The sequence below is a fragment of the Eulemur rufifrons genome, chromosome 1 (assembly GCF_041146395.1).
Source record: "Eulemur rufifrons isolate Redbay chromosome 1, OSU_ERuf_1, whole genome shotgun sequence".
Taxonomy (NCBI): Eukaryota; Metazoa; Chordata; class Mammalia; order Primates; family Lemuridae; genus Eulemur; species Eulemur rufifrons.
In genome coordinates, this window is record NC_090983.1 from 49,578,065 (window position 1) to 49,598,442 (window position 20,378).

Consider the following 20,378-nt stretch of genomic DNA (forward strand, 5'->3'; position numbering starts at 1 on the left):
CTGCAATGCTGTTTCCGTCTTAGAGATTCGGAGTATTTTCTCTTGAAAAATTTTAAGACATAAATAAGAAACATAGTACATCTGACATTTTTACAACGTTATGAGTGGTACATTTACTACGTAGACAAGCCTTACATAAAAATATCCGCTCATCTCTCCAACAGGGTATGGCAAGAGACAAAGAGAAAGGTCTATGTTAAGAAGTCCAGAGCCTTAAAACATGTTAGTCTCCAGAATTTCTTATAAAAATTGCACAGAGAAGAAAACAATTTGTCAAATGCAATAAATAGTAAATGTCTTTTACAAAGGCTATGAAGAGCATTTATAGATAAGCAAGACAACATTCCAATAGAAAAGCAGGTGAAGTAAAAGAAACAGGCAACTCATGTAGAACATTAGAAAAGATGTTCAATCTCAGAAGTATTCAAAGAAATAAAAACCAAAATAATGATTTTTGTTTTTTAACCCATCAGATTCAAGAATGGAATGGGGTTGGAAGAAAGGGAGTATAAATTGGGTATGATCTTTCTAAAAAGAAATTTTGTAATTATACCAAAAGCCTTTGGAAAAAGAAATATATGCCTCTTTGATCCAGCAATCCCATAGATGTCCTTTACGCTAAGGAAATAATCAGATAGGCATGCAAAGATGTAAGAACAGATATGTTTTCTAAGGTATTATCATAGAAAAAAATATCTAATATATATGAGAGGAGGTAGACTTATAAGGAAAAACCAAAATGGCAATATAGATTTATGCTTTTTGATAAGGAAAAAATACTCATGATGTCTATCAACTGAAAAATCAAGCTACAAAAAGTAGCCTAAATATGATGATGTTATATATATATCAAAATTTATTCCAAAACATTAAGAGTAGCTAAACAAAGGTGACAGGATTACAGGAGATTTTTAACTTTTTCTCAATAGCTTTCTGATTTAAAAAAATCTGCAATAAATAGATATAACTTGTATATTTGAAAAAAATTAAGAACTTTCTTTGAGGGGGATAAATCTGAAAGACGTCAAAGAAAGGAGTTAATATTCAGACATAGGCTGAAAATGAAACGTTATATTTTCACTGGGATAATAATATTTCACTGTTTCAATAGACAAGGATGGTATTTTATTTACTTATAGAGGTCTCTATTTTTGATATCTCACTGGAAAAATATTAGATGAATATTTGTTTCCTCATGAAGAAAATTATACTTTGACTTGATCCAAATTATTCTAATTTGTTAACTTTTCAAATTTCTGGTTATTTTCATTACCTTGAAAACAAGAAGAGGTCTGCTCATAGGTTTTTAAAATTATACCTGAATGAAAATTTTAAGTCATTTATTAAAAAGAAATAACATGAAAGATAGAGGAATTGCTCCTATTTTTTCAATTTGTGAGGAAGTAGGAGAAATGAGAACAGATATTCTGGGGTCAAATATAAAGGTGGGCAGGGCTTAGCAAGAATTCCTAACCTGACAGGCACAGTGTCCAAGGTCAACCTAAGCATTAACTGGGAATCTGCTCTTTCCCTTCTCACATTTACTTGAATTAGCAAAGAAAAATTCTGAACGTGGCTGAGTATCCATATTTGTGCCAGTGTCTTTCATGGGAGAGTCAAAAGCAAAGGCATGCTATGAGCGACAGACCGGTGGTGTGTGCTCAGGTCTTTGACAGGCAACATGAGAACAACCAGCCATTATTTGCTTGCTCATGTTGATATTTTGGATAGGATCCTATCTAAAACACGTCAGATAAATTTGAAATTTATATTTATTGTGAGATCATATAATTAGAAACTACAATGAGAATTTGTTGTTGAAACAAAAATTGTATTACCTTCCTTTGGGATGTAATTGTCTTCCCCCACATACCCTTTCATTTTCTTTCTGGTGTTTTACAATGGCAAAAGTCATAGATACTCATTGCAAAACATTCAAATACAACATAGGAATAAAAAAAGAAAAAAATCAAAAGTTCTCACCCTACTACTATTCACCCTTCCACCTTACTGGTTTTTGGAGCAGTGGTTCTCATAAGGGAGCCCATGAACCCTGGAGATTCCCGAAGCCCTTACATAGGGTCTGCAAGGTAGAAAACTATTTTTGTAATCATATTTGGATGTTGTTTGCCTTTTTTACACTTATTTTCTCACTACTGTACAGTGGAGTTTTCCAGAGCATACATAACGTGATATTGTAACATACTAAACCCAGATGCAGACGTGAGAATCCAGCTGTCTTCTGTTAAGTGAGACATCAGAGATTTGCAAATATGTAAAACAGTACCATTCTTCTCACTCACATTTGTTTTGGAAATATAGTATTTTAAAATAAAAAATGTAATTTAGGTTAACATGTAATAAGTCTATTGTTAATTTTAAATAGACTAAGAAATAATTAAAATTTTTATCCATTTAAATTTCTAATACAGTAAATATTGATAGATATAACCCACATAAACAAAAGCTCTTTCAAGTCTTCAATAATTTTTAAGAGTGTAAAGGGTTCCTGAAACTAAAAGGTTTGAGAACTGAAGAACTTTGTGTTTATTATTAAAATGCATAATTCTGACATACAGATGTTATTCCCTTTCTCATAATGCTTCTTTTGAGGAAACATTATTTTTTTAAAAAAACTAACACATTTTGAAATTTCTTTCAAACCAATTAATCCATTTTAAGCTAAATTACAAACTATCCTGACATGTTACAAAAGTCTATAAGAGGAAAACAAAATTTGTTTCAGGTATTCTTCAAATACATCTGAGCAAAATTTCCCTAATTTAAATTCTATGAAGGTAAAAAACCATAAAAGTATTCCCTTTAATGCATGAAGTGATTTTTCCAAAAAATAATCATGGATAATAAAAATATATAGGTGTCACTTTACTACAGAAATATAAAAACATGCTTCTCTCACCAACAAATAAATTACTTTATAATTTATAATTTTCTATGGGGAAAAGAATTTCCCAGGATACTTTTTAAAATCAAGAATTAGAACCATTTAGAAACCATACATTTTAGTACCAAGTTCCTTTCTCACTATTTAATAGAATATTAACAAAAAATTTCAGTCAAGTAAATATAATAAAGCTAAGACCAGAAACTGCCTTTGAAATGTTTTATTTATTCATTCATTCATTTGCTCATTCAGTTAGTTAATCAACGAACCATCATTGGGCAACTACACTGTGCCAGGCATAGATGACAGGGCCACAGAGAACAAAACAGACAAGAGAACTGTTTTTGGATATTCACATTCTAGAGAAAGAGGTCTTACCATACAAAAGACCAAGTAACACATTTTTGTAAACCCATGCATTAAACCTGTTCCATGTGGCTACTGCTTTTGCTTACTTTAATTTTCCAGTCAGGTATCTTTGATCTAAGCTTCTTTTTAAGGGCTCTCTGCACCCCCATACTTTCAAGTTGCTATGCAATAAAACAGATATATTGCCAACTCCTCCTGCCCCACCCAAAAACATGGTAAGAAAAGCAAAGCGTGGAAAGAAACCTGACCTTAGCAACTATGTAGGCAGGAAATGAAGGATTAACTCAAGCAACTTAGCCAGGGAAAGGAAAATAAACTTCCCCTAATTTCCAAATCAAGCCACATAGAAATCAATTTGGTACATTTAAGATGTGATAAAATTGAATTTTGTTTCTATAGATACTGGGGATACTTAAAATGTTGCCACAATTTTGTGGACCAGAAGGGTTAGTGACCATACAAGCCAGGACCAATGTCTATTACCCACTGCAGTGCCCGGCACAAAGAACACAATATTACTTTCTTCACCACTTGATTTACAAAATAGTTTATGTTATGGAAGAAAAGTAAGTAAGAAATGCATTCATTTTCAGATACAGCACATATTCAAATTGAGTGAAAAATCTAAACCCCAAATTCTCTTGATTTGCCAAGGCACAGAAAATCATAAAAACATTTACTGAGACAAAGTAAAGGAATATTTTTATTGCCACAAATGTGTGTACTGTACTGAAAAAAATTAAAGGGCAACTTATAAAACTACCAGCTGATACCCATTATTATAACTGTAACTAGCTTCAAAAAATAGGCTATTTCATTTAACTTCAATATAATAATGTAGAAGCCAAATAGCTTTTGGCTATTGTATAAACTTGCCAGTCTTATATTTGCGTATTACTAGAACCTAACTATCATTGTCCATCCAATAATCAAATATTAATCTGTTACCTTGAATTGTCTTCAAATTCATGGTTTAAAACTAAAAGCATGTAAAAACTAAAGGTTATGTAATTATATGTCCAGCCATTCATTATTTTAAATGAAATATCTAAGTACTTGAATGTTATTTTTTTTTTATTTTATTTTATTTTTTTTTGTTGTTGTTGAGACAGAGTCTCACTTTGTTGCCCAGGCTAGAGTGAGTGCCGTGGCGTCAGCTTAGCTCACAGCAACCTCAGACTCCTCGGCTTAAGCGATCCTACTGCCTCAGCCCCCCGAGTAGCTGGGACTACAGGCATGCGCCACTATGCCTGGCTAATTTTTTCTATATAGATTTTTAGTTGTCCATATAATGTCTTTCTATTTTTAGTAGAGATGGGGTCTCGCTCTTGCTCAGGCTGGTCTCGAACTCCTGACCTCGAGCAATCCACCCGCCTCGGCCTCCCAGAGTGCTAGGATTACAGGCGTGAGCCACCGCGCCCGGCCGAATGTTATATTTTTAATAGCAGCAGCTATAAAGGAGACAGTTTTAACTTACCATATCCAGTCTTAGACAGTAGTTAGAGTGCATGCTCCTTGAAGGTAGAGACGAGCTCATCTTCATCTTAGTATCCCACCTCCTCTACTCCTAACCCACTCCATCCTAGCATAACAACCTGCCCATTGTAGCCAGTCAAAAATTCCTGGAATTTTTCAGTGCTCTCTGATTAATTTATAGAGAGCCCTTCAGCAATCATTAACACATGATTAGACATAAAACTACCTTCTAGTTTTATCTGGGAATTATAAAAATCACAGCTCCAATAGGATAGAACTTTTGAAAACATTTAAAGAGCCTAACTTTTAAAACTGAAAAATCTAGTGGATTAATCATAGAACTCTTGTTTATTAGATTTAAAGCTATGACTGGTCAGCGGGGAACACATCAAATTTAACTTAACAATATCTTCAGTTATAAGAATTAGTTCTTTTCATAAGATTTCCTTTAAGATTACAATTTGTGCTATAATTTTTGTACTTTTATTCACAAGATAGCTGTTGTCATATTCTTTCACAGTGACTTAGAAACACATGCCACTACCTTCAAGGTGTTACATATGTTATATAAACGAGTTAGCTAAAGGGTTACATAAACCAGTTAATTATTCTTTTAAAATCAAGTTTCTTCTCAAATCCTAAAATAACAACTTAATTTCCAGGTCAGTTTTTTGAGGAACTTGGAGCACACAGAGGAGGTGGAAGTACTTACCTGCCCGTTCTTCCCCCTTCTCAGAGGGAACTGATGCATATTTAGCTTAAAACTAGGAGTCTAGAATTTCACTGTATTTCATATTCCACTGTAGCTCTTGAATTTGGTAAAAGTATGTCCCCCAGGTTAGCATTCATTGATCTCGTACCTCCTGGGCAGCAAGTATAAATTTGCCAACATGACTGTAGTCTAGTTTACTCGGTATCAAAGATGTAGGTAAACACACAATGAGAAACTTAATAATAGCTGAACGGTTCAGTGCAACTCACAGAGAGGAACATGACTCTCAAAATGGAGAGTCCAGGAGATCTGCTGAACAGGTTTCTTATCTTTACCTACTTTAATTTCATTTCAAAGATATAAAGAGAGGAATTGCTGGAAATATTTTAGGCTGGGGCTACAAATTTCTGTATAGACTAACTTTCAGCACACATTTAGGACAGTAACAAAGAGAAGTGGACCAATGTCTCTGAATGTTTACTCCACTGAAACTGTTCACCGGACTATCTTATCTATTTTTATAGTCACAGATTATACAAAATATTTTCAAAGAAAAATACCTGAAATAATTTAGAAACTTCTGAAGTACTTTCTTCAAGCTTTGGGCTATTAGGCTGGCTTCCCTTCTAAGAGAATGAAGCAGCACTCTTTCAGTGGTTTTAGTAACCTTCACGGGATAGTGTTGATGATGACAGTTAATATTTACTACTTTCTATATTCCTGTCTTTATACTTGCATGGATTATTTCATTCCATCTTCACAACACGCCTTTGTGTAATGACTATTAAATTGATTTCACAGCTGATTGAACAGAGAAAGACACAGGTTAAGAGAGGCACAGAGTCAGCAAGTGCTGGAGTTAGAATGTGAGTTAAGATTTTACTCTAGAGTCAAGCTTGTAAATATTGCCATCTACTGAAGTTAAAGCTAATGTTAAATGACAAAAATGACAGAAACTTCGAATAGCACATGGCCTCAACACTAACTGAACACATTCCAAGTCCTCCTCTACCACAATCTTCTGGATTGTGGTAGATACAGAGAGGCAGGATACAGGATACAGAGAGGCAGAAGTGAGGAAAACAAAAAAGGAAAAATTATAGTACTCTTAAATATGGTACTACCTCAAGGTTAATTTCTTCACCATTTCTATAGCAACCTCAAAATTAATTTCCAATGTCTAATTTTCAAGAACTAAGAGCAAGTCAGTTATAGCAGTGTGTGGTGTAAAGAGAACATAAGTTTTACAGTCATACAGACCAGCATCCCAGCCTTCATCTGCTATTCACCATGTGATTCAGATGAAGTATTAACCTCTTTCAGCCTCATTGTCCTCTGTAAAATGAGGATAATAACATCTATGTGATGAGACACCGGAAGCCACAGAGTTGGCACCCAGTGTGTGCACAGTGCTACCCAGAGGCTAGTGCACAGCAGGCACACAATAAACAGTAGCTACCATCTTAGTTATAAACACTATAAGAACAAATGTCTAGGAACCTTACACATTCCCGATGCCATGGAAAGATGTCTTACAAACACGTTGCAGGTGTACGACACTAGGAGTCCTTTCGGAAGTGATGAATCCATTCCTTACACGGCCATCATGTTACCCACTCAACACAGTAGCACAGTCAGCAGCACCTCATGATCAGGGCATCAGAACTTACTGAGAACATTGCCAATGTGAATGAAGACAGAAGACCTAAATATTCGCCAGCGCAAAGGCAACAGCAGTGATGGCAACAGATTTCATCCACCTGAATGCCTGTAGCGGAAGATGTGTGCAGACTTTCCTTCAAGAAATTGTTTTTTCTTTGCAAAGGCATAAAATATTAAAATCAGCTGAAGAAGTAGTAACTCTACTACTTTCTCTACAGTAACAATTATCTTGCCCTCACTGAAAGATGGAAGAAATGCATTAATAGTAAAGCTTCACAGAAGCACCGCTAAAATGAATGAAAGAAAATTTTAGAAATAGCGGCTGGGAAAAGTACATGCAGCACACCTGGGAAATCTTGAAAGGGAGAAAAGCAAAGTCATCACAGTCTTGTCTCTTCTTGCATAGAAATGTGAAAGTCATTATGAATCGACAGCTATAGCCCCACATTGAACCGGTCTGTTTGGAAAGGCTGTATTGTAACAAATGCCATTTGGACCCATCAAGTGGTCCATTGATAACAGACTGTATTGTAACAAATGCCATTTGGACCCATCAAGTGGTCCATTGATAACAAAGAGTAGTTCGGTGATCTTGACCATGAAGTGATAAAAGGCATAGGAATAAACAGCCGTTTAATTCCTGTGGTTGCCTTTAAGCAGAAACAGAACCAGAACTTGCTGGTGAACTTGCTCCTTATTCTGTACTCCTAACACCCAACAGTGTAACAAAATCACTAGAAACCACAGCAACTGGAGTAAAAGCATATACTGATCATACTTCATTACAGCAAATAACACGGACAAACACTAGGCCATTTCAAGAGCAAGGCTCTGGAACATGTGGAGTTAATTCAAAAGGCAGGAGAGGAGAATAGTCCAGTCCCCTGTGACTTGAAAAGAACACTACAGTAATCCGTAATTTTCTAAAAGGCTTTTAACATTATGTAGTACAAAGGTTTTCAGTATGATAATCACTCAAATTATTTTGCTAATAATACAAGCAAAAAAAAAATCCTATATATGTCTTTTTTAAACATTTATGTATGTGCATTAGAGGCAGAGTTACACTGATCACCCTTGTAAACTCAGAGCATATACAATATACCGATGACATGCCTATATGTACTCATAAATATTTGCTGAATGAATGAATATTTGCTACATATATGCAGTGTCTAAGTTTCTCCTCAGACATAATTAAATTCCCATGAGATCAAATGTAGGTAGTAAAGAGGACAAACGGTCGCCCAGTCCAAGCCTCAGAACCTCAAAGATGGTTTGAAAAACTTGCACCAAGTTTTCCATGTGCCGTAGCCTCCATATTCATTTAAGTTTTAATCTTATACTTAATGAGGTTAAAGCTTACAATTTTATTATTAAAATAGGTAATATTTTTATCAGATTTATGATATTCCAAATACTGTTTTAAGGTTATACACACATATACACACATCCACAAATTAACTCATAAAATATGACCTTTAAAGAAAACACATTTATTGCAAACATTTTTAAGGAGAAAACGGAAGAACAAAAAAGAAATTAAAAACACAACCAGCAATAAACTCAGTATCTTCCTATATTTTCTTTCAGCTGTATATATATATATACACACGCTCAATTCTTAAAAACAAAATTGAAATTGCGCTATTTTTTCAATTTAATAACTTGTTTTTTTTTCAATTACCAATAGTCATCCCTCAGTTTCCATGGGCGATTAGTTCCAGGGCCTTCTGCAGATACCAAAACCCACAGATGCTCAAGTGCCTTTATATAAACTGCCATAGTATTTGCATATATAATCTACCCACGTCCTCCTGTATATATTAAATCATCTCTAGATTGCTTATAATACCAAATAAAATGTAAATTCTATGTAAATTATTGTTATACTGTACTGTTTTTTGTTTGTATATTTTTATTGTTGCATTGTGTTTTTTTGGAGGGAATATTTTCAATCAGTGGTCGGTTGAATTCACAGATGTGGGAACTGTGGCTACGAAGGACCAACTGTGTGAAGTTTTCCCACAGTATTAAATATGAAAAAACATTTTTAGTAGCTGCATAATATTTCACTGTATGACTAAGAGGTTATTTAAATACCTCCTTGTCGAAGATTAGACTATTTCTAATTTTTTACTACTATAAAAATACTTTGATAAATATATCTTTTCACAGAAATCTTTATATGTATCTTTTTTATTTCAAAATATCAAGGGGGTACAAGTGTTTTGTTACAGGGATGAAATGTATGATGCTGAAGTAAGGGCTTTTAGTGTGCCTGTCATCCAAATAGTGTACACTATACCCGACAGGTAAGTTTTTATCCCTCACCTCCCTCCCATCCTACATGTATCTTCGATTGTTTCCTTAGAATACATTTTTGAAAAGCTGAGTTACTGTGTCCTATGGCATGACCATTTCACAGACTTTAGGTATGGATTGCTAAATTTCCCTCCAGAAAAGCAAAATCAATTAACATGATTATTGTGCATGACAGTGTCCATTTCCCTGAAACCTCCCCAATGTTGGCTTTTATAATTTTTACAGATCAGCTCTTAATTAGGATTTGAGGTCAAGAAACCTGGCACTTGAAATATAAAATACACAACATGTATGAGGCTTTCCTTTATCTTTGTGAGAGTATTTTACTTACAGTCTAGGAGAGTTACAGTGGATGCTGAGCAGAGGGAGGTAAAATTTTCTATTTGTCTAAACTGAAAATCAAGTAAAACAGTTTTATAGACTTAAGGTCCTTCAGGAGGATGTTTTGTAGTACTAATGAAACACCTAAAAATGTATTTTATAAAAGTGATATTTCCAAATCTGAGTGGATAACAGTCTCCTGGGGATGCTTCTGTAAACAACTGATTCCCAGGCCTTTCGACGCCCTGCAGGAGGAGACCCTCCGGGGTTCCTTAACTGATTGTACTGTGGCTCTATCCATATGGTGTTATGCCCAAGAACATAACAGGCAGTGCTAATCTTGGATCTGACAACGAGTTTGCTGTTACAAAAATGCTATCCCAAACCAGCCATCTCAAGGTAATGAGAGATAACCTGTAAAGTGAAACACTGATAAAGGCAGCCTAGACAACCAACGGGGTCTGCAGGCACACCAGCAAAAGCAACAAACAGATTCGTACCCGAGTAACAGAGTTCTGAATCATATGGGGGTAATGGGTGTCTGGGTGCCAGGTGACAAATTTCTTTCCAGTGGTCTCAATTTCAGCACATTTGACATGGACTGAACACATACTGTAACCACTAAGCGACAGCAACAGGGATCTCCAAATGGTGGGAATGGCAAGAGAGCTGTGGGGCTGCTCATTCCTTTTAATGGAAAAGGCTAACAGCAGCTTTCAACAAACAAATAGATGGCTTACATTTCTCAATCTAAAAGCATTATGTGCGGCAAAAATACAGAAAATTGAGAAAAGCACAGATAACATAAAATTTACCTAGGGACTGGGCATGATGGCTCACATCTGTAATCCCAGCACTTTGAGAGGTTGAGGCAGGAGGATTGCTTAAGGCCAGCAGCTTAAGACCAACCTGGGCAACACAGTGAGACCCCCATCTCTACAAAAATTTTAAAAATTAGCCGGCATGGTGGTGCGCACTTGTAGTCTTAGCTGCTTGGGAGTCTGGGGCAGGAGGATTGCTGGAGCCCAGGAATTCGAGGTTGCAGTAAGCTACAATCATACCACTGTACTCTAGCTTGGGCAACAGGGTGAGACCCCAACTCTTAAAAAAAACAAAACAAAACAAACTCACTCCATGTTAATAACTATTAACATTTCAGACTGTGTACCATTTGATTTATAGTTTCCTAGGCCAATGAGGATGTGAAAAATCACTATTATTGCCAAGGGAGAATATGAGAAGGCAATACATAACTCGAAAGCAATTAACAAATGTTGCCTTACAAAGTTCACTTAGAAGTATACAGAAGGCCCTTCCCCTGGACATTTTCAGCTTGGCAAGACTTACAACAGATCAAACAGTGACTTGAACAAGACCAGGGGCTCCAGAAACAGGGTTCCAGGGAGTAAAGCCTGTATTCACTCCTCATTAGCTGTGGGCAAGATGAAAACCACTTTTCATCATAGTTTAGTTCTCTGAAAAATGTGATGATACTTCCAACCTTTCACAGTGAGGGCTCATGAGATATTAGCTTATTGCTAGTGTTAAGCTATTAGTTGGTTTATAAATTTTGCCTAATATTTCAACTTTTCAGAACACCCAATTTGCATCTAAGTCACAAAAATTTGTCACAGTATGAGTTTTTGCAAGCAAATATTATTTCCCCATTGATATAGGTCTTAAGTCCTAAAATGCTCATTCCATGAGATGGAATTCTAAAAAGGCTAAATTGAAATTGGAAGCAAGTCAGGAATTTAAATATACCTAGTAAATAAAAGGGATTTATTTTCTAGCATTGCCCCAGTGAGGACACGCTGGATTTTCAGATCAGGTTAGTATTTCTTTCTGAACTGGCAGCTGAGTTCCAGGGTCATCCTGAAAAATCCCTGGGTCCACTGAAATTCTACATAGAGCTAAGAACTCAAATTCTATTACTCCTCCTGGTAGATTTCAAGTTATACATTGTATTAAATCAGGGATGCTTGAATTTTTTTCTCTAAAAATCAGAACATTTTTGCTTGAGATAACATTATATTTTTCACAACTCAAAGATGGAACTAGGTTTCCTATTTAGAAGATAGAGACACTTATATTTCAAAGTAGTGATTTAGTTATTTCATTCAACAAAGCTATTTGAAGAAGATGCTCTAGAAGCTCAGTTTCTCTATGTGCTGGGAGACACTTTTGCATCAGATACACAGTCCCACTGAATCACTGCTGGCAACAGCCTTTACATGTCAACAGTGGCCATCAACTGAACAGGCCATTGTTAGTTTTGAAATGTCTTGCTGTTGATAATATACAGGAAACATTTTGGATACCCATGTCACCGAAGTCTTCTATAGTTCTTAAGGATTAACCATGATCCTGAATATAGATTTTATAAAAACTGGCAAGAAGATGAACTGCCAGCCTCTTATGAGTTATTTATAATTTTTTCCTTAAAATGTTCTTTATTTTATGATCTCTGAGCTTCAGCAAATGTTGGATTGTTATAAGGAATGGCTGGTTTTTTCTTCATTGATTTTTCATTAAACAAAAAAGATTGGCTCATTTAAGGATTTACAAAGTCTAACCTGGTGGAGTTATTAACAATTCACTCATAATAGACACTATCGCCTGAAAATTACGCATTCTGAACCCTATATTCTTAGAGCCATAGTGTCTGATTTTCTGACTTGATAACAATATAAATAAAAATAATGATTGGCTCCAAAGAGGGGCCTTGCTTTTGAAAGTGCAGACCTGGATCCAGGTCTACTACTGTCTCTACAGGGTGGTCTTAGACATGTATATTTTTAAAAATTCTCTAAAATACATAAGCATAAAAGCCATTATAAACACAAACAAAATCCAGTCATCAGTTCACAAACTTAGTAACTCTGTTATGTAATGTAACCATAAAATAAGTACTATGATTGACTAAGAAACAGTAACCCCTGTTTTATTTATTTTTTATGGTTTTTTTTTTTTTGAGACAAAGTCTCACTCTGTTGCCCGGGCTAGAGTGCCGTGGCATCAGCCTAGCTCATAGCAACCTCAAACTCCTGAGCTTAAGCAATCCTTCTGCCTCAGTCTCCCGAGTAGCTGGGACTACAGGCACGCGCCGCCATGCCCGGATAATTTTTTCTATATATTTTTAGTTGTCCAGCTAATTTCTTTCTATTTTTTTAGTAGAGACAGGGTCTTGCTCTTGCTAAGGCTGGTCTCGAACTCCTGAGCTTAAACGATCCACCCGCCTCGGCCTCCCAGAGTGCTAGGGTTATAGGCGTGAGCCACCGCGCCCAGCCAAGCCCTGTTTTAACAGAAAGAGATACCTCCCCAGCCCACTAATGTTTTTAACTTCTGAGCAGAATGCTCCCAACTCTTCGCTTTCATCTGCTATCTTTTCCTTCACTCCGCAGCCATTTATTCCCCCACACACCCACCCTCAGGAGCAAGGAGAAGGGACTGTGCTCTCTCAGCTCCCCTCTGCTACCCTGGGACCATCTGCCTCCTACTCTCAGAACCCATTCTTGTGAGACTCGGAACTCCACACTCCATCATCTTCTCTCCTTGTTGTCATCTCCCAACCTCATGATTATTCCTCCATGGCTCTCAAGTCCTCTGCAGCCTGGCTCACAATCTTCTCTCCACACCAACTCCTCATTCACTTATTCATTCAGATAACTCCGGAGCACACCAAATGCCGGGTACCATACTAGATGCTAGGGATACACGATTGAACAAAATCAAAGCCCTGTTTTCACTGGGCTAACATCTCAGTGTTACGGAATAGAGGAAGGGGATATGGACATAAACAGATAAACAAATACACCAGCTCTGCCAGAAAGTATCCAGCCATACACTATGAAAAATAGAGACATTTATTGAAGAAGATACAAGATACAAGAAACACTGTACATAGGACAATGATGCCTCAGTTCCCTTCAAAGTAGGCACCTTGGGACCTCACACAGTTCTCCCAGCATCTCTTAACCTAACATGTACACGTTCAACATTCTCAGGTGTTCCTTGTTGCAGGCCTTCCAGAATGTGAATCAATTTCAAAAGATTCTTGACCATTTTTGAAGTGTTTGTGCCACATTTTTCTTGTGCTGCACTCATTGCATCGTCCCTGAAAGCCTGCTGAATCATCTGAAAGTTCAAGCTTAACACAAAATTTGATACAGACTTGTTGCTCTACTCTCTCAGTCATTTTGAATGCAACAGCCACACAGTATACATGCTCAATGGCGTCTAGCGCTCCACTGACTACTACGGTGAAGTCGTCACTGTTCACACACACACATCCCAGTCCGCGCTCCTTGGCTGCCAGGTTACATCAATGTTCCCCAAACCATTCTCGTTATCTTAACAATGGCTGGATACTTTCCGGATAGATCTCGTATAACATGCCAGGTGGTGACCAGTGCTTTGAAGAAAAATAAAACCAGTGAATTGGACAGCGAGTGATATGGATATGCAGGGAAGGACAGAGAAGGCTACCCCAAAGGGTACATTTGGAGATTGAGTCAAGTGAATGACAAGGCTGGGGATGGCTGCAGAAAAAGCAAGTTAGGCTGAGGGGACCAAAAATATAAAGGTGCCTGAGGAAGGTGCTAGAGAGAACCAAGGGAAAGGACTGTGGCAGGAGATGGGCTCAGAGAGTTAGGCAGAACTAGATGATGCATGACCTTGTAGACGGTGGTCAGCAATTCTGTATTATTCAGACAGAGAAAGGAAGTCACTGGAGGGCTTGGTGCACAAGAGTGGCTCAATCTGACTTAGGTTTTGAAGCGGTTTGACTGTTCTGTAAAGAATGACCTGTCTGTTCGGCAAGGGGAGAAGCAGGGAGCCTGTTAGAAACCTATGGCAACGGTCAGGTGAGAAATGATGGCGGCTCCGACCAGGGTGGAGGGGGAGGAGATGGCAAATAGTGGTCAGATTCCAGGCACGTCCTGAAGGTGGAACCAGCAGGTTTGCTGATGGTTTGGAAGCAGGGTGTGAGAGAAAGAAGTCAAGAATGATTCCTGGGTTTTGGCCTTACCCAGTGAACGGATGAAGTTGCCATTTGTTGAGACAGGGAAGACTGGGAAGGAGCAGATTTGACAGGGAAATTAAGAGTTCCACTTTGGACATGCTAAGTTTGAGATGCCTTCTTAACATCCAAGGGAAGATCACCCTTGGTAAGTTAAGTGTGACTGACCTACTGACATCCAGGATCAAGGTTCACAAATTCAAATGCTCTCAAGGGCAAGGCAGTCAACATAAGTAAGTATTGAAATACAATGAGGACAGGCGAGGACTGTGGCCTACCGAAGAGTAAATGCCGCAGCTAAGCTGGAAGCCACTACTGCGCCCAGTGAGTGTTGCCAGTAGGAATCTGGGCTCAGTGTTCCTGATCTCCCAATTTCCTAACATAAGAATCTGGAGTTTTAACAACCAAACCTTCCAGGAAAAAAGAAGTTCCACCATATACTAAATTCTAGAAGTGCTCACCTAAATAAAAAATGAAGGTCTTACTTCAGGATTTATCAGTGTCCTTAATTTATTAATGTACATGGCAAAAAAGATTTTGTTTAGCATTTCTCTAACTTACTTGACGGTAGAATTCTTTTCATACAACATCTCAAGGGACAAGCATTCCTTGGCATGTACTTTGGAGAATGCTGATTCAAAAGTAAGTCCTAGATGTCTCATCAACAGACTTTCTGTTCCCTTTTTGAAAATTTTAGGTCATACATATTCATTGCGGCTCATGAGTCAGAATGGTCACACACACAGAGCCAGTTTTGTTAGATGTTCTACCGTCTCATGTCAGACTTGAATAAAATGTAAATAGAGCAATTACTAAAGTCTTCTAAGTTGTTGAATACTAAGTGGAGTCTCGACCCTATCATTGCTGCAGAAACACTTAGTGAAATCACAGGGGCACTGAGTCACTTCAGTTCCCAACTCCTCTCCCCTCTTCACCTATTGTGCTGGCAATTTTAGGACAGGAAGGGCAGCCCATCGCTACTTTGCACAGATGTTCTTTGTTTTACTTATCCAGGAGGAAGGAAGAGAAGGACAAATAAATGCGGAATGGAAAATTTGTAACAAAAGGACAAGACTAATAGTGTTGCAGGTCTTAAAAAATATCTTGCAGGATATATTAGAACATTTGAGGTCCAATGTCTCCGAACCTGAAGAATTAGAGTATGCAGTTTGTTTAAAAAGAGCTCACAACATAGTTGAGGAGATCAATACAGAAAAAGACAGACAATATACAAATGTCAAATACTGCCCAAAAGGGCGATAAAAGTTCAGAGAAGGGAGAGACTGACATGAGTTTGAGTGACCAGAGACAGTGTTGCATGAGCCGGCCCCTGAAACATGGAGAGGCATCAGGTTGAGAGGTGGGTGGTGGGAATTTCATGTGGGCAAGACAATCAGAGATAAAGATAGGGCAGTTTTAGGAACCAAGAGCAGACAAGGCTGTTCAGGTTGGGAGGAAAATGGGATACGAGGCTGGACCAGAGCATGCTGGACACTGGGTACCAAGTAAGGAACTCTGGCCTTAATCATGTAGGTAACAGGGAGTCTTTGAAGGATTCTACATGAATCTGCCCTATTCAGGAAATCTGAAATGATGAGGCCACAAGGGGGATGGTGAGGCTAGAGCACTCTGCAGGACCCTGGATAGAATGTAAGAGTGTGTGCGAGGGAGCTGACAGTGGGGATGGAGGGAAATTATACTATTATGAAGGAGGAAATAATCAATAGGGCTTGGTAACTTATTGAACGTGGGAGCAGCAGAGGAGAAAGGCAGGCACCGACCCTGGGTCCCCGAGAGAATGGTTATCCTGATAGCACACTGATTTATACATATTGATTTACACACAGTGGTACCACTCAGGCAGTGTTACATCTAAGCAGAAATGCTCAATCAATTCATTAGTGATTTGGGACTAGAACTTGGGAAGGACAGGGAAATAACATGCATTAGGTACCACTGTATTTTCAGCTACATGCTAAACAAATTCTCTACCTATGTGATTAATTCAGGAAAGAAATAGGGCTGGATATTGCAATCTGGCACTAGCTGCATAGATGTCAGTTAAAGAAGAAGAATGGATAAGAGTCAATGAAGACTAATTTATCACACTTTCTCTCTGTCCCTTCACTATGAAAACAGCTATCACACAAAAATAGGTGCGTATAAAAAACACTGCACCATATCACCCCACATCACATCACAGGATCACCCAAATTTCTGAGTTCTGTAAGTTAATTCTAAAATCTAGGTAGTGATTGAGATATGGTCGGGAAAACAGAACTGTAATTGTTCTTTTCCATTTTCTCTCCCTTGAGGGAGATGGACAGTCACAGAACAGGAGTCAGGAAGGAATCAGAGGGGAAAATATTTGGGAGAGTTTCCACCTGCTGAGATCAACAGGAATGAAAGTAAACGCTCTCTTTAAAGAATAAGAAGCATTTGAACGGTGTCTCTTACTTTTCTAGAATTCATTATCAATTTACGAACAAGCTAGTTCCATTCCCATCATAAAACCTTCCATTCACAAGCTAGCGAGGAGTCACACGTTCCACCTTCACACTCCTGCTAGCAGAACCAGGTCTCGGTTTTCCCCTGTTGTCTTGCAGGCCGGTCCTGGAGCTCAGGTGCAACAGGCAGAGCAACAACGCACGACAGATGTTTCCACAGCAGTCATCAGTCTTTTCCACTTGCCACAGTTCTCCAGGGTGAGCTGGCTCAGTCCCTTCTTTCCTCCTGGCAGCCAGGTAGGCCAGGCTGCTTAAAATATGTTTCAGTTTAAATGCCCAGGGCAAGGGAAAAATGAAGGTGCCATAAAAAGAAAGACCAGAGGGGCAAGTAAAGGGTAGCCTAAATTTGCAAACTTAGAAAGCTTCTCAGCATGCAGTTGTTATTTAATATAAAAGTGTTTTCATTCCTGGCCCTCTTAAATATAATAACTTTGTGTAATCACAGATTTAGTTAATGGCATAACTGCCTCTAATTAACAGAATATATCTGTTCTCTTTGAACTCATTAACAAAGGACACCAGTGTCAATAATTCCCCAAGACCCTGGAGTAGGGATACCTGCCTTAGGACCTGTGAAAGACACACACATAAGGAATCCCTGATTCATACAGATTCCCCTGGAATTTCTTTTTCTTTCTTTCTTTTTTTTTTTTTTAGACAGAGTCTCACTCTGTTGCCTGGGCTAGAGTGCCGTGGCGTCAGCCTAGCTCACAGCAACCTCAAACTCCTGGGCTCAAGCAATCCTACTGCCTCAGCCCCCCGAGTAGCTGGGACTACACGCATGTGCCACCATGCCCGGCTAATTTTTTATATATATAAATTTTTTAGTTGTCCAGCTAATTTCTTTCTATTTTTTTAGTAGAGATGGGGTCTCGCTCTTCTCAGGCTGGAACTCCTGAGCTCAAAGGATCCATTCTCCTTGGTCTCCCAGAGTGCTAGGATTATAGGCGTGAGACACCATTCCCGGCCCCTCTGGAATTTCTTGCTAGAATTGGGAGAGGGGGTGGTGGAGGGTTTGAGACTGAGGGCTCTCTAAAGAGCACCCCGAGCAGTGAGGTCCCATGATCTAAAGAATGAATTCACGTCTGGAACTGGCTGTCTCAAGATCCATGTCTATATGATGGAATATTGAATGACTGATGCTCGCACTTCTAGCAACTAGGCAATATGCTTGGAACACACGGAGGCCAAGGGATGGAAGGCTGTGAAGGGGACCCTGCAGGAATGCTCACTCACTGAAAGTTGCTGCAACAGAAAATTTTTATAAAAAGCTAACAACACCTACTTATTGTGAATGTTCAGTTCCACAGCTAAAAATACTATCACAAGACAACATGAAAACGAAAAATACTCAGACCTGTGCTGACTGAAACAAACCAACTGTTTTGACAACAAAGAGCATTCACATGATTAATCCTCACACAAGCCTCGCAGCGGAACAGCCACTAACATAGTAATGAAGTGTCTCTGGAAACAAAAGTAACTTACAGAATTGTCTCAAATGGGACAATGAACATTTTCTACCATAATTAAGCAACAACGATTTACTTTCTCTGTTGCCTTTAAACACTGTTTGAATTCTCACTGCTCTTAATTCCCTGATACTACGATTTTATGTGTAACCTAATTCCAGAATCTATTACCAGATTCCATGTAACACCAAACAGAGATTAGTGCTTGGAAGATCAGTGAGAGATTTATGAGAAGCAGTTTTTTTGCGGGTTGGTGGATCCCTTTCCACCTCCACAAACGAAGAGAGGGAGAGCAGAACATTCGTTCCCGGTGCTGGGTCCCCGTTCGGGAGCAGATAGCGAAGAGAGCGCGGCAGGGCTGCCCCTAGCCACCCCAGCCCATTCACGTCTGCCTGCTAAACAAGGCCCCGAGCAACAGAGAAGTAAGAGTGGGAGCTACACGACATTGTCAGCTGTATCTACAGAAAATAATGAGTTTTCTTGTGGAATAAAATACTTCGCAACAAAATTTCAGAATTAGCAATCCCATCATATCCTAATGGTACTATATTGGAATAAAATAACAAAACACGCTTAACACTCGCTTCTTACCTGCCTACTGTCCCTCTGGGAGGACGTTGAAGAGGAGGCACTTCTATGGGTTGGAGTGGCTATTTTATGAGCAGGGGATATGCCCTTCTCGTCTGAACTCATCGCTGCAGTTAGAGTCTAGCGATGTGCACTTAAGACCATCCCAATCGTCTTTCAAATTCACGGAGAAGTAGAGGATGTTTCAGCTTCATTCCATTTCATGAGTCAGGTTTCGCTAGAAAACAGCAGGCAAATATCGAGGGTGTCCAAACCACCTAAAAGCAAAACAAACAAGCCTCATGTGAGTAATTAAAATTCTAATTAAAATTATTATATTTAGGAAAAAATATTAATTTGTGTAAGAGGAAGAACTCCGACATATTTGAAAATCTCTCTTCCTCTAGATTTTCAGGTGGAGGATGAAAGTGTTAAAATGTAAAAAAAAACAGGACTATCAACAATTAAGAAACCATGTGCTAAAGTCATATTCTTCCCATTTTCTTTGTTTTAAAGCAGATTACAAAGCTATATTCCACACCCTAATGCTATAGTACACCAGCTGCTTCTCTAGAAATTTTAATTTCCCCTACCCAATGGATTCTAATAAGAGCTCACTCCATATTTGTCTTCGGTTCAGCCATATCATGATTAAATCCAATATAGAATAGTCAGTCACAAAAGGGCTAACACATTATGTGCATTCTATGATCCAGCATTTGTGAAGGATCAAGGAATACACATGCCCACAGATATTTGTACCTCAAAACAACAGCATGCCAACGTGTGACTCAACAGCCAACAGGCTCACTGGCACCTATAGATTGACAAGCATATCCCAGAGCAGGGGTAACTGGAGTTGCTTCAATTATTCACACCCAGCAGCCACTTCATTTACTTATTTATTTTTATTTATTTACTTTTTTTAGAGACAGAGTTTCATCCTGTTGCCTAGGCTGGAGTGCATTGGTATTATCGTAGCTCCCTGCAACCTCAAATTCATAGGCTCAAGCGATCCTCTTGCCTCAGCCTCCTGAGTAGG

General features: G+C 38.4%; 1 protein-coding gene across 3 annotated transcripts in view; it reads right to left on the reverse strand.

The window, feature by feature from the left end:
• OSBPL6 (oxysterol binding protein like 6) overlaps positions 1 to 19,462 on the reverse strand; it is a 79,286-nt gene extending 59,824 nt beyond the window's left edge. For all 3 annotated transcript variants that reach the window (XM_069470400.1, XM_069470407.1, XM_069470389.1), the window contains exon 1: positions 19,361 to 19,462. In XM_069470400.1, coding sequence (XP_069326501.1) covers positions 19,361 to 19,462 — 102 coding nt within the window. The remainder of the gene's footprint in view (positions 1 to 19,360) is intronic.
• Positions 19,463 to 20,378: the final 916 nt, after the last annotated feature.